Source organism: Neophocaena asiaeorientalis, unplaced genomic scaffold, assembly GCF_003031525.2.
Source record: "Neophocaena asiaeorientalis asiaeorientalis breed wild unplaced genomic scaffold, Neophocaena_asiaeorientalis_V1.1 scaffold182, whole genome shotgun sequence".
NCBI lineage: Eukaryota > Metazoa > Chordata > Mammalia > Artiodactyla > Phocoenidae > Neophocaena > Neophocaena asiaeorientalis.
Window position 1 is genome coordinate 1,639,685 of NW_020174648.1, and position 13,984 is coordinate 1,653,668.

At 37.8% G+C, this 13,984-nt stretch overlaps 1 protein-coding gene across 3 annotated transcripts in view; it reads right to left on the reverse strand.

Annotated features, from left to right (window-relative positions):
- Positions 1-2,394: 2,394 nt before the first annotated feature.
- SOAT1 (sterol O-acyltransferase 1) overlaps positions 2,395-13,984 on the reverse strand; it is a 56,526-nt gene continuing 44,936 nt past the window's right edge. For all 3 annotated transcript variants that reach the window (XM_024758790.1, XM_024758792.1, XM_024758791.1), the window contains 10 exons: positions 13,114-13,396; positions 12,105-12,183; positions 11,464-11,545; positions 10,884-10,929; positions 9,729-9,858; positions 8,025-8,122; positions 6,812-6,910; positions 5,639-5,774; positions 4,886-5,031; positions 2,395-3,369 (listed from right to left, as the gene is read on the reverse strand). In XM_024758790.1, the coding sequence (XP_024614558.1) occupies positions 3,313-3,369; positions 4,886-5,031; positions 5,639-5,774; positions 6,812-6,910; positions 8,025-8,122; positions 9,729-9,858; positions 10,884-10,929; positions 11,464-11,545; positions 12,105-12,183; positions 13,114-13,396 (1,156 nt within the window). In that variant the 3' untranslated portion in view covers positions 2,395-3,312. The remainder of the gene's footprint in view (positions 3,370-4,885; positions 5,032-5,638; positions 5,775-6,811; positions 6,911-8,024; positions 8,123-9,728; positions 9,859-10,883; positions 10,930-11,463; positions 11,546-12,104; positions 12,184-13,113; positions 13,397-13,984) is intronic.

Below are 13,984 nucleotides of genomic sequence, written 5' to 3' on the forward strand. Positions count from 1 at the left end.
GGTAAAAGCATTTCTTTTCAGAAGCTTGCCACTCTACCCTAATGCTAAACAGATAAATCTGAAAGTATCAATAATTTTGGAGAGCTGGAAACAAGAATGCTTTTAGCAATCCTGTTGAATTCTTACCAATTCTATTATGTGAGAGCCTGTATCTATCAAGGTGCAAAGCCAATTCACCATCAGCCTGAGAGTCTATTTAAAAGTATATATTCTTGGGAGTGTGCAGCATTTGAAACACCCCCCCGCCATCCCAGGTCTTTTTTTAAGGATTCCAATGAAATAATAGTAAGGATTTAGGTTTGGAATTTATGGAGAGTAAGAAAATAACGAGGCCCTATTTCTGCCTGGGCTAGTGGTTTGCAGCAAGCGAATGAGGTAGTTATTAATCCCCATTTTACAGATGAGGAAAACTGTGGCTCTGATAAATTAAGCAACTTTGGGTGCCACTGCTAGTAAGTATGGGGCTATCTTAATCACAAGGCTGTGCATGGACTTTTTTCACCACACCAGTGGTTTTCAAACTGGGTATTTGGGGGTAAGAGGAAATGGATATAACCAAACAAGGGCTCCAGCCCTGCATCCCTATCTCAACCAGAAGCAGCATGATTTACATGCTGGGCTTAAGCCTAACAATTCTTTTTTAAAGGTTTCAAAAGTAACATGTATAAATTACTATACTACACCAGGCCACCTGCTTACTACAGCTATGTTAGTTCATCTCCGTTATTTTCCTCCAAAGAAAACAATGAACTTTACTCAAAATTACTTATGACTGCACAAAACAAAAATATTTTTGCATAAAAGACTTCAATAATTCATGCTATGTAGCCCACATGACCAACTTCTAAAACATAAATGTTGTTAGGTTTCCTATAAAGACTTCAGGATTCAATTTTTCAGGTAAGTATAATTTTTAAACTATGATAAAAATTGCCTATACTAAATGAATTACTTCTACAACATAATCTGTGTATGCAAAAATAGAATACTTACTTTACACACTGTACTTTCTTAACCTGCAAATATCATCCACTTTCACCCTGTAACTATTGAAAACGGAAAAAACATTTCCACTACTCCTTTTGCTTCCAAATGTTGTGGTTACCGAGAGGGGTAAAAGCAGCCTCAATTTTCTAATTAAGCTCTAACATGAGGAAGCAACTTTACCTAGGCAATTGCAGTAATTAATCCACCAAAAACAAACAAAAAACCCCTCCATTTTTCCTCACTACCCAGAATTGAGAATAAGAACGTCTAACAAATTTATGACAAAGTTAGAGATATTAGTTGTTCTCTTAGATAACACACCCAAACTAATGGTTACTATCATTAATACTTTATAGGAAAGAAATTTTAAACTCATTACTTTTCTTTTTTAAAAAAAAATTATTTATTTATTTATTATTTTATTTTGGGCTGCATTGGGTCTTTGTTGCCGTGTGCGGGCTTTCTCTAGTTGCGGCAAGCGGGGGCTACTCTTGGTTGTGGTGTGCGGGCTTCTCACTGTGGTGGCTTTTCTTGTTGTGGAGCACAGGCTCTAGGCGTGCGTAGTTGTGGCACGCGGTCTTCGGTAGTTGTGGCACGCGGACTCAGTAGTTGTGGCTCTGGGCTCTAGAGAGCAGGCTCAGTAGTTGTGGTGCACGGGCTTAGTTGCTCCGCAGCATGTGGGATCTTCCTGGACAAGGGCTCGAACCTGTGTCTCCTGCATTGACAGGTGGAGTCTTAACCACTGCGCCACGAGGGAAGTCCTGGAATACCCTTTTAAAAATAACCTTCTTTGAGGTACACTTTTGTCTGTTGAGGTTGGATTTGCCCAAACTCAACTGGACCAAAGGTATGGGAAACTTAGCTGAGAACTTGCGGTACAAATTAAGCTGTGACTATTAAGAAACTTTACTTACCTTCTTGTGAGATTCAAACTAACTTTTTGAAAACAATTTGAAAAAGATTTCTCAAACTTTCTAGATAGCAGTAGGGCTGCTAGAATACCAAGATAGTTTCTCAAGTTGGCTGCTTCTCAAATTTTGGGTAATTCATAAGCCTCCCTTCTTTGGGTTGAACCTACATGGTCTTCAAAAACCCTTCCAAAGCTCAGTCTTTACCAACATAATCATATGTCATTCAAACAACCAAAATAATTCCTACACACCACACTGTATTAGCTATAGGCATCTGATAACATGGAACATCATACAATAAAGTACATTTTCTTGAAAATGATCACATATTAATTTATTGCAACTAAAGTACACTACCATTAGAAGCATAATAATTGAAAAAAAAGTATAATAATTGAGCAAATGCAGAAGCCAGCTTCTGGATCTTTAATATTCCCTTTAATATTAATGGTGGTGATTAATACTTATGTAACAGACTTACTAGTCTGAAAAATAATTCATGTCAGTATTTATTAGATAAAATAACTGTACCAAAGGTTACTTCTAAATAACTTCAAAGAAGTTATTACCTGAAAGTTTAAACAACAAAAGTTATCTTCCACATAAGTTCCACAATAAAATAATTTAAACACATTATTGACTCTGCAAGTTCTTTTTAAAAATTACTTTAGAAATTAAAAGAGGAAACATTTTTCTTTGTCCTGTGCCACTTCTTTTTCCCTTCCTACTTCTGTTCCCCTCAATATATAATATTATGGATGCAAACTCAAGAATTCAAGGTGAAAGGGATAATTTTGCTTCACAGATATCACGACCTACACTGTATAGCAAAAACAAGATAAAAATAGAACTGAACTTTAAAAAAAAAATACAAATTAGGATATATAACAAGATTATCTTTGGAAAAATAGATATTTTCTCTTTACTAGAAATAGCAAAACATTCCACATTATTTTCTTTCCCAGTTGCATGGTTAATGAGCATACATTCCAACAATGCACATGAAAAAATTTCTAAGCCAGGGGTACTTAAATGATTTCTTCATCAATGTTTTGGCTAATTCAGTGGCCAAGAAAACATGATGTTTAGTCTCTAATTAGATGCAATCAAGAAACAAAACAGAATTTCTGAGGTTTAAGCTGATATGGCCCAGCAAAAATCTGTCATTATATCAGCTACAAGTCTCCCTTCTCCCAAAAAGGAAAAAATTAAGAACTGCTTAAAAGTGTACAAGCTTCCAGGAAACTTCTAACAGCTCAGCTTCAGGTGACCTAGTAATGGAGTGAGCCATCTGTAAAGCCTGGAGTGGTCCAAATAACACAGATAACTTCAGTAACGGCTGGAAACAGATGGTGGCCCCAAATCAGGTAGAATACCCAATCTTCAGTCAAGGAAGGAAACAAAGTCCAAGCTTCTAAAACACATAACGACAAGTCCAGGAACGTGGCCGGATGTAATCCAGAAATGTGGGCTTTGAGGGGAAAAAAAAGAATGGAAGAGTAGTTTATCTGTGTACACTGTACGTATGAGATATGGGGTAGATAGGGGGTGTTGATGTTACACATGGCACATCTCTAAAATGCCTCCCAGCATTTCAGTAACCTTCAAGCTACAAGCAGCTCACTAATTCAAAAGATGTTCATCATTTTTATCTATAGCACAGATTTACTTGATTTAGAAGCTTTACATGAAGCTAAGTCCAGTAAACTCTACACAACTGCATGGACTCCTGACCAAATTCTAAAGAGGCACTACCTTTTTTCTGTATCTTGCATTTTGTTTTAGCACAGTCCTATTTTTAGTAGCCCTAAATCTAAATGGTGGTAGGTTAAGGATGATAATATACACAAATTACTATAATACAAAGCTTAAATTACTGAATCATCTAAACGAGGAACAGATGAAATACTATGAAAGTTCAGAAATAGAAAAGAGACTAGAGCAGGAATTTTAAAAAGCTTCATGGGGACTTCCCTGGTGGTGCAGTGGTTAAGACTCCACGCAGGGGGCCTGGGTTCGATCCCTGGTCAGGGAACTAGATCCCACAGGCATGCCGCAACTAAGAGTTCGCATGACACAAGCAAGGAGCCCATGTGCCACAACTAAGGAGCCGGCAAGCCGCAACTAAGACCCAGCGCAACCAACCAACCAAATAAATAAATAAATAAGCTTCATGGACGACACTGCATCCAAATCAGATCTTGATAAAATCTGACAGGTGAAATCTGAGTGCAAAGAGCAGAGTGACCAGAGACAGAGTCCAGAGTCCAGAGCAGTTAGTTCAAATGCACAAAGGGGACTCACAGGAAATAAGGAGGGGATGCGAGGGCAGCATAGCAAAATCAGGGTGGACAGAAGCTTTGGGAGAGAAACTGATTAATTTGATTTTAAACATCTTCAGTTATAGGTATCCATGAGAAATACCCAAGCAGATGTATCAAGAAGCCCCCCACCCCAAATATTTGGGAGTTTTCTACAAGCAGCCGAAAACTAAAGCTCTAAGAATGAGACTCTTACAAAATTACAAACAAGAAAAATACAACAAAAACAGGGAAATGGGCTCCTAGGCATATGAGTCTAGCTGGACATTTTTATAGAGTTTATTACTTCGGGAAGGAAGAGGTAAAAGATGCATATTTGGGGGTGGGGGTGGATACACATGCCACTGGGAAAACCTTGGAGAAGACCTACATTTTCAGGGCACAGGAAGAATATTAGAAGGAGCTAAAGAAAAATCAGATAAAGAGAAAAAAAAAGAGAGAGAGAACCAAGAACTAGGAGAGTTCAATGGGAAGAAAACCAAAGAAAAGAAAAAGTTCAAGGACAGTGCAGTAAGATACGTTACTGCTTTTACTCCACATTTCCCTCCCCTTAACATTAATTTATCACCATCTCCACTACTCCCTTCCCCTTAACACTGCCCACCAACCCTCACAATCAGGGAACAAATAGGTTACTTCACCACTCCAGCCTGATTGATGACTCACATTTTTCAAGGGGCAGTGTTGTCGTGCATACCACTCTTGAGAATAAAAGCACAGGAGGACTCCATTGCCCGCGAAAAGGGAAGTCCACATCAGAACATTCCAAATTGGCCTTTTCCGACTATCATTGGCAATGAAGTTGAAAGCCACTGAAGTTAGGAAAACAACAAAAAATATATATAGTCATCAAAACAGAATCTACCAGGAGATGAGGGGCCTCAGATATCTGCTACAATCATTTAGTTATCATAAACAGCATCAACTGTGTATATACACGTTCTATGCTGGCCATTGGTCCCATAAAGTACAAATGAAGCTTCACTGTTTAAATTTATTAATCAGTGATTATTTGGAAAGCAATCAGTATTCAGAACAGGTGAAAACATATTTCATGGACGCATTCCTATTCTAACTTGTCCCTCTCCACCCCACCCAAAAAAGGGTTAGTTTTTTTCAGAGAGTGAACACTGAACAGAGTTTAAGAATGGCGAGGTTGTTTATAGTTTTCATGAGCTACCAAGTCAGTGTTATCAACAGTCTTCAAGAGCTTATTTAGTTCATTTCTCTACATCAAAGTGTAAGCATCCTGCAACAGAGTTGTACATAATTACTCAAAATTAATGTTCTTACCATCTGATAAACAAACATTGCCTTGAAATGGTATTACTATCTAGTTTTCTACTTTGATTTTATATTTTATTTTCTAAATTTCTTTTAGCATAATACTCAGTACTCAGGAGATGCCAAGATACTTACTTCCAAAGAACATGAAGAGCACGAAAAGCACTGGATAGAAAAAGTTCAAGCAAACAGCCAAGGCATATTCGTGCACTACAGCAGACACAGCAAAGACAGCTAACATGGCAGCTGACTTGAACTTCTTTGTGAAAAACTAGGGTAAAAGGAAAATATTAGAGGCAATTTTCAGAAAGTAAGTAATTAAACATGAAGTACATAAGACTTATAATTAACACACACTAAAGGCACCTATTATATTCATATTTGATTTTCTAAGTCTACTTGGAGTAATCCAATGTACTAAAATAATGACAAAAACATCTATGCTTAAAAATCCTTACTTTACTAAATGACATATTTTCAAAACCATTAATGTTGAAAGATCGAGCATATTTTCAAAAACACTAATAACTTATATTTGTAACTCACTATGGTTGACAAAACATAGTTTTCATTGCTAAACGGACACATCAAATCTAGAGTAGCACTGTACGGTAGATTGGGCAGGTACCATTTTTACAGGTAACAAAACTAAGATTTAGAAACAAGGGACTTGCCTCCATAAGTCAAATTACATTTATGAATGAAAGAACATTCGAATACTGTGCTATTTGCACCACAACACACTGTCATTTAGCCAAATAGTGCCCTTATTTAACAATTCAAACCTGCAATCCAGAGATACCAACGTTAATCAACCATGAGACTCAAGACTACGTTTCTTCAGTCTAAATAAGCGATGCTCTAAAGAATGTCTCAAAGACATATATTAATAATCTATATCGGAGAGCTGTAAATCCAAACATAGGTGGTTTCTCCACTTCTAACAAAGGAAGAAAAACAAAAAAACAAATGGAAAAAGCTAGGGGAGATTATTTGCTGGCAATGAGACTCCAACAAAATGATCCATTACTGGTGGATCATTTCAACTTCTCCAAATGCCTGCACGCATTCTTACTTTGTAGTCATGTAAAATCAAAATCCAGAGCAAAAACATGGTCTTAGTCCTGGTAACTGTAGATACTGGTCTCTAAGCAGTGCTATTCAAAGCAGAAGGTTTCTTAAGACATTAACGGCTCACAAGAGAATTGAAGACAACTAAGTATAACTTCCTCCAGCTGCACAATAGTAATACTTTCTGGAAAAGAATCTCCATTTCTTAAACAACATTAACTAAATCTCGCTGCTTACCCAGAGAAAGTCCTTGTAAGCATAGTAATATAGCCAATCATGGACCACCACATTCCAGGTCCTGTAATAGTTAGAGTATGATGTGGAGTTCCACCAATCCTAAGGAAAAAAGCAAAGGTATACATGTACACAGAACCAAAGCAAAACCTACTCCCAGGGAATATACACACATAATATAACACCTAGAGTGTGTTATGATAAATTGTTAGTCCATACACTGATGTCAGAAAAATCTTCAAAGGCATTTTGGTTATTAGTGTTCAATGTGACATTAATCCTAGTTTTATGGATGATTAAGTTCCCAGGTTCACTATCTCTTTATCACACAAGTTATGATGGAAGATACACAACATAATCATTAAATCTAATGTTCATCTAAATAACAATCAGTAAATCCCCCTTACCTTGCTAAAACACAATGAGAGAATTCTAAGGTCACACAGACTTAGATAGGGTGATAACCCTCAAGAGCAGTTTGCTGGTATCATAGACAGCAAAATTTAAGTTGTACCACGAGTGAGATGGTGGCTACCTCCAAGTCCCGGTGCTCCTTTATATATATCCTGTTTCTTACTCTAAGATCAGACCAATGGAATAAGACATAAAATTTGCAACACGCACTCGCTGCTTCTTTGAGAAAGGAGGGGTAGGCTTGGAGTGTTGCCAAAACATGAACAGACAAATTTCTAGAGGGCTTCAGGTGGGATTACAGAACACTGTGAACCACTCTGCCCCTACTCTACAACTTAATTCCAACTTTGGAAGTGTAAGAATACTATCTGAAGCAGAATTAATGCCTTTCAAAATAAAGGAGGGAAAAGTTACTTCCTTCATGAACTGTTCAACAATCTTAAATAGAATAATTTGCTGAGATCACTCCTACAGCACCAGACAGCCGATTTCAAATGAATAAAAAGTCAGCAAAGTCTCAGAATGCCCTCTGGACACCTGCTTTCCCACTGTAATCACCAATACAGGATCCAGCAGGAACCAAATGCGGTACTAAGGGAGCAGATTTAGAGGTAGAAGAAAAGACAAGACTACGCCACTTAAATCAGTAATAGAATTTCAGACTTAATATTGGTAAAACCTGTGGAAGAAAACGATTTCACAACATTTATGTTAAAAAGCTAGTAGCTAACAATGCTCAAATACTTAACAATGAGTACACAAATAAAATGTGAAAAGGAAGATGAGTCCAAGTACACATTACCTTATAAAACATCCTGTCACCAAAGCGTAACATCTCAGCAAAGGCATTGAGCCAGCAGTGCAAAAAGGCAAAAAAACTAAGGAACAGTATCAGCACAGCTAAAAATAAGAGGAACAATATTAAGACTCCTTCCAAACAGCTCACATACCAATCAGTTCATTATATGTCGTCATTTGCTTAGCTGGAATCATTTTGTAAAATAAAAGCTATTATTCCAGCTTACCCATTTCAGAAATGATACAGTGTATTTTGAAAGTTAATTATTTTAATCTAATAAAGAAATAACTTTCTTCCAAGTGGGTTTTATAGACAAAAATGACCCAGCCTGTTTTTAATGGAAATGCCTAGATGTATGGCTTAACTTGGTGGTAAAAGCCCTTTAAAATCTGGCCATGTATTCCTCTAAACCAGCTGTTTAAAACTGGGAGAGATTTTGCCCCCAGGAGATGGCTGGCAATTCTGGAGACATTTTTGGTTATCACAATTCAAGAAGCGGGCCTTGTGCTATGATATCCAGTTGTTAGAGGCCAGGATGTGGCTAATATCCTACAATGCACGTGACAGCCCCCCAAAGAAAGAATTATCCAGCCCAAAATGTCAATAGTGACAAGGTTAACTCATCTCTGCCTCTACTCCCAATGTAGCAAACATCATCCGCAACTGAACTTCTGCCATTCCAAAATACTCCATGCCTTTGAATCCACCCCACTACCTGGAAGCAACTTTCCACCACCCCTCTGCCCAGCAAATGCCTATTTATTTTTCAATACCCAATGTTAAATGTCATCTCCACTATGAGACAAAGTTCAACAGCACCTTAGTATATTATATATTACACTATATTTTAAAATACCCATTTACATGCCCATCCTTTTCATTCACTTGTTTTTTCAAAAAATATTAGCCTACTATGTATAAGACAATGTAGGAGAGACTATGACTGGCTACAAGATACAATGCTTAAGCTTATGGAATTTGCAGCTTAGTGAAGAAGACACACATATGTAACACATATCCCATCAGAGGGACAGATAAAATAATTTATTGGAGTAAATCTTGAGGGGCAATCAGGGAGGATTACTAGCAGATGTCTGGGAGAGAGGGAGAGGAAGAAAGAACGTCATGGCAGAAAACAATACCAACATATAATGGGTAGAGGAAAGAGAAAGAGTAAGTAAGGGAAACTGTAAATATAACTAAACTGCAAGCTTCCAGAGAATAAAGAGTATGTATGTCTGGTTCACTGCTATGTATGGTATGGCCAGAAAGACAGGAGAATAAGACAGCGGCAAGACAGACTTCAAAATGTGGTCAACAGCACCCAGTGCTTCATGGAGATCAAACAGAATAAGGGCTAAGCCAACTACTGGAGGAGATTAGAGATTTTAATAAAGGCCATTTCAATGGCCTGGTCAGATTAGGAGCAAGATTACAGTGAATAGTGAACGGGAAGATAAAGCATGAACACAGACTATCCACAGTCAGAGAAAGCAAAACTTGAGTGAAAGAAGACAAATGGAAAGATTGGCCAGGGACTGGAAGGATGCTTCCTCTGTCAGATAGATGGAAAGAGGTTAAAGATGGGTATAGATGCATAGATGAGTTGATAGCGAAAAGCAGGTAAATCAAAGGTGCTCACACGCAATGGCTTTCTATTTTCCTTGCAACTTTATGAACAGCCAAATTAACCAGTACCCACGTTACCTGGCAAGATGGAGTTAAATATACATAAGACCAGAACACGAGCGCTGAAGGGCTCCTGTTTGATATTCCGAAACAAGGGGGTGCAGAGCCTTTCAAAGACGTAGTACACATAAAAAAAGCAACCAAAAACCTGGAACACAACAAAGATAATTATAATAAAGACAGCTTGATCAGGAACGATAAAAAGTGATTTTTTTTCCTTCAAAAGAACATATATATGTGACCTGTAAACTAACCTTTACACATATATTCCATTTAACACTAGTATATAAGATTGTTGAACTGTAATCCTTCAGAGATAGTACTCAAGCCTAATTTCTACCATACCTATTCCCAACCCTTTACCAGATGGCATTTTTAAAAGATCAGACTCTGGAATCTCTTTTTCCTGCTACATGAAACTCATAACAAAAGAACCTATTTCATAAAGGGGTATTTGATTGACACAAGATTTTAAAATGGGATCTTCTGGGATTTATGATTCTGATAAGGGGTTGAGGGAGTGTCATACCACATCCACACAGATATACATCCAAAAATAAAATAAAAAACAGAACGGGAGGGGGAATTTAATGTAGATGCATACTGAAGTAACCAAATGGAATTATTTTACTTTAAAAAAAATTTTTTTTTAATTGTAGAAAATTAGTTTTGATGTATTGGCAAAGCAAACACCATTTACCGAACTGGGAATAGTTTAAAGACTTCAGTAAGAGTTCTAGGGCTTCCCTGGTGGTGCAGTGGTTGAGGATCTGCCTGCCAATGCAGGGGACACGGGTTCGAGCGCTGGTCTGGGAAGATCCCACATGCTGCGATCCCACTACATCCCTAGTAGCAACTAGGCCCATGAGCCACAACTACTGAGCCTGCGCGTCTGGAGCCTGTGCTCCGCAACAAGAGAGGCCACGATAGTGAGACGCCCGCACATTGTGATGAAAAAGCGGCCCCCGCTCGCCACAACTAGAGAAAGCCCTCGCACAGAAACGAAGACCCAACACAGCCAAAAATAAATAATAAATAAATTTTTTAAAAAAAGAGTTCTAGAGCTCCCAGGAGACATGAATTAAACAACACTTTAAATATATTAAATTATTATTATATTCAAATCCCCATCTCCCACCAGCCAACAAACCTTAGGCACAAAAAAAAATTTACCTGTGCAAACTGCATAGCCACATAACCCCATCTTACAGTGGGAGTCCTAAAACGGAAGAAACAAAATTACTTTCTAAATAAAGTAAATAAATGAACTTTTAAAAAGGTCCTCACAGTATCTTCCCACACAGAATATCTTTTTTTTTTTTTTCTGTTATTTTTTTTGCGGTACGCGGGCCTCTCACTGCTGTGGCCTCTCCCGTTGGGGAGCACAGGCTCCGGACGCGCAGGCTCAGCGGCCATGGTTCACGGGCCTAGCCGCTCCGCGGCATGTGGGATCTTTCCAGACCGGGGCACGAACCCGTGTCCCCTGCATCGGCAGGTGGACCCTCAACCACTGCGCCACCAGGGAAGCCCCCAGAACATCATTTTTGACATAGGAAATACTTGTACAATTCTGTCAAGAATGACTGAAATAAAATCAGATGGCTAGAATCACGATTTGGGGTTTCCCATGCCAGCAAGAAAATTAAAACCCATTCCAACGGCTCTGTAGCCCTACATGAACTGGTCTACCTACCCCACCTCCTTCCTGGCACACTCCTGGTGCTACCCCATTTCTGCTTCATAATGCCATTACCTGGGATAGTTGTCACGGTAGATGAGGGTAGGAGCAAATAAGAAGTACAAGTACTGGTTGACTGTGGGTACTGGAACAGTGCCTGGAAAAGGAAAACTATGCTTAGACTGGAGGCTCTTCAATTTCTTTCAGCAAAACTGAAAGAGGAAAATAAGCACAGAATAGGGAAGACAAAAAGCTACCTCTCCTTAGCTCATGTTGTTTCTTCCTGCTCTCCCAAAATGATGACTTCTTATTCCTAAATTAATTGAATATTACCAATCCCTCTAAACTAAGTTACTCCTGTGACTTAGACATAACTTCTAGAGTTTGAAGCAGCAATTCAAGAAAAGTAAGCACACGGGGTGTAATGACTCTATTAACATTCTATACAAATAACGCAGAAGTTGCAAGAGTCTAATGATCAATGTTTTAAATTTGGGGGACCAAAGGTAAAACAGGAACAATCAGGAAACAGTGAGAAGGTCTTTCAGATCATATATACATGTTTTTCCTCCCCTCCCAACAGGTTTCTTTTTTTTTTTTGGATCCTTGTATTTAAAATCAAACATAAATGTCTACAGAATGTAATATGCCATCCCAGTAAACACCAAAGGTTGAAATACCCTGTGAATAATCCTTTGACTTATGGAATTACATACTTGATTTCTCCTTGGCTGAACTGAGTACCCGAGGCACATTCTCTCTGACAAATGAGTGCGCCTTCATTATCAAACGAATCTACAAAGGAGTGGGGGAAAAAGATGAATTTTCTTTCACTGTCTTGTCTCTTATAAGCAACCACAGAACAGCACTAGATTATAAACACACAAAGAACTTAATTTTGTATATACCAACTCAAACTCACTTTTATGGACTAAAATAAATGAAAAACAAACTCTAAAGAGAGACATGTTATTACTCAAATTATTTTGCAACTAACAGCACCATCTGTTACAGGTATATTACAAATTAAGAAATTAAAAGCCTGTTCAAAGAAAGTCTCCTGAAACGGTCCTTTCCATCAGTCAAACAGAGCATTACAGACAGCCAAACCGAGCATTACAGATAGCCAATAAAAGTCAGAAAATTCTGAAGGGCGTACAAACAAAATAAATCTTTTAGATGGCTATATGACAAAACAATGAATCTGACACTTCAAAAGTAGAGTTTTTAATTACAAAAATATTTTATACTTTAGATGGCTTCTACAAAAAGTGTTCAAGAACAAAATTTGAATTCATCCAGAACAGTTCAGTGTAATTTATTTCAATTATCAAGAATCAGAGAACACTGAAGGTAGAATGAATTTTAAAAGACAAGATGATGGAGCTTCCCTAGTGGCGCAGTGGTTGAGAGTCCACCTGCCGATGCAGGGGACACGGGTTCGTGCCCCGGTCCAGGAGGATCCCACATGCCGCGGAGGAGCTAGGCCCATGAGCCATGGCCGCTGAGCCTGTGCTCCGCAACGGGAGAGGCCACAACAGTGAGAGGCCCGCGTACCGCAAAAAAAAAAGACAAGATGATGTAGTTTAACACTTTAATTTTATAGATAATAGCACAAAGAACCAGATATGAAAATTTATCCAACTAATACAACAAAAAATAACAATTATTATTATTATTATTAACTAAGCATAGCATTGTATTGAGCAACACTCAAAACCTTACCTGTTCGAGTATAACAATGAATCGGGAAGCTGGTGGTAGTGTATACACTAATACAACATAAAGTGGTCCCAAACCTAGAACTCCAATCTGGAAGACCACAAAAAGGAAGCAATGCAAGAGAGAATGGACTACTGGATGAGAACTCCTGTGATAGCCTCTGGCCCAGCGTTGAAACAGGAAATAGGGAACTGTAAGTGTACATAAGAACATGGTGCACCACGTCCACATAGCAACAGTAAGTTTGCCAAAAGCGTAAGACATGAGATTGAACTCAAGCACTAGCCTGGGGGGAAAAAGCACAGAGAAAGAACACAGAAGTAAATTTTTAATAAGCACTGATTTATAAAATTAAAAACTTTCAGACCCAAAACTTTCAACTTTAGGAGACACAACAACACTAACACGCAGAAGTCATGGATGTAACACATGTGCTCCTAAGCCTCAGCTTCACAACTTATTTATCTATTTTCTAAAAGCTCTAGGATAATATGGTCTTTGAACATAAGATACCTAAACTACTAACCTAAGGTAACAAGACTCTGAATTTCTCAAAGATTAGATTCTCACATTAATACATTTTAAACTCTAAAATATGCTATGGCAAGGTAAATACTTAAAATATTTAAATAGCAATAATTTATGTACAAAAGATGATTTTGCAGAATGAAATAGTACAATTCGAAAATCTAATATACTATTATGATTATCTCAAATTTTAATTTACTAATAAAGCACATAATTCAATGTATGATTATCACACTGTCATCTTTAGTTATAATTTGATTTTTATATTAAAAACATCATGTTTTTCAAACGTTAAATTCCAATAACTACCTATTTTTAGAAACAACCTAAAATGCATACCATAGCA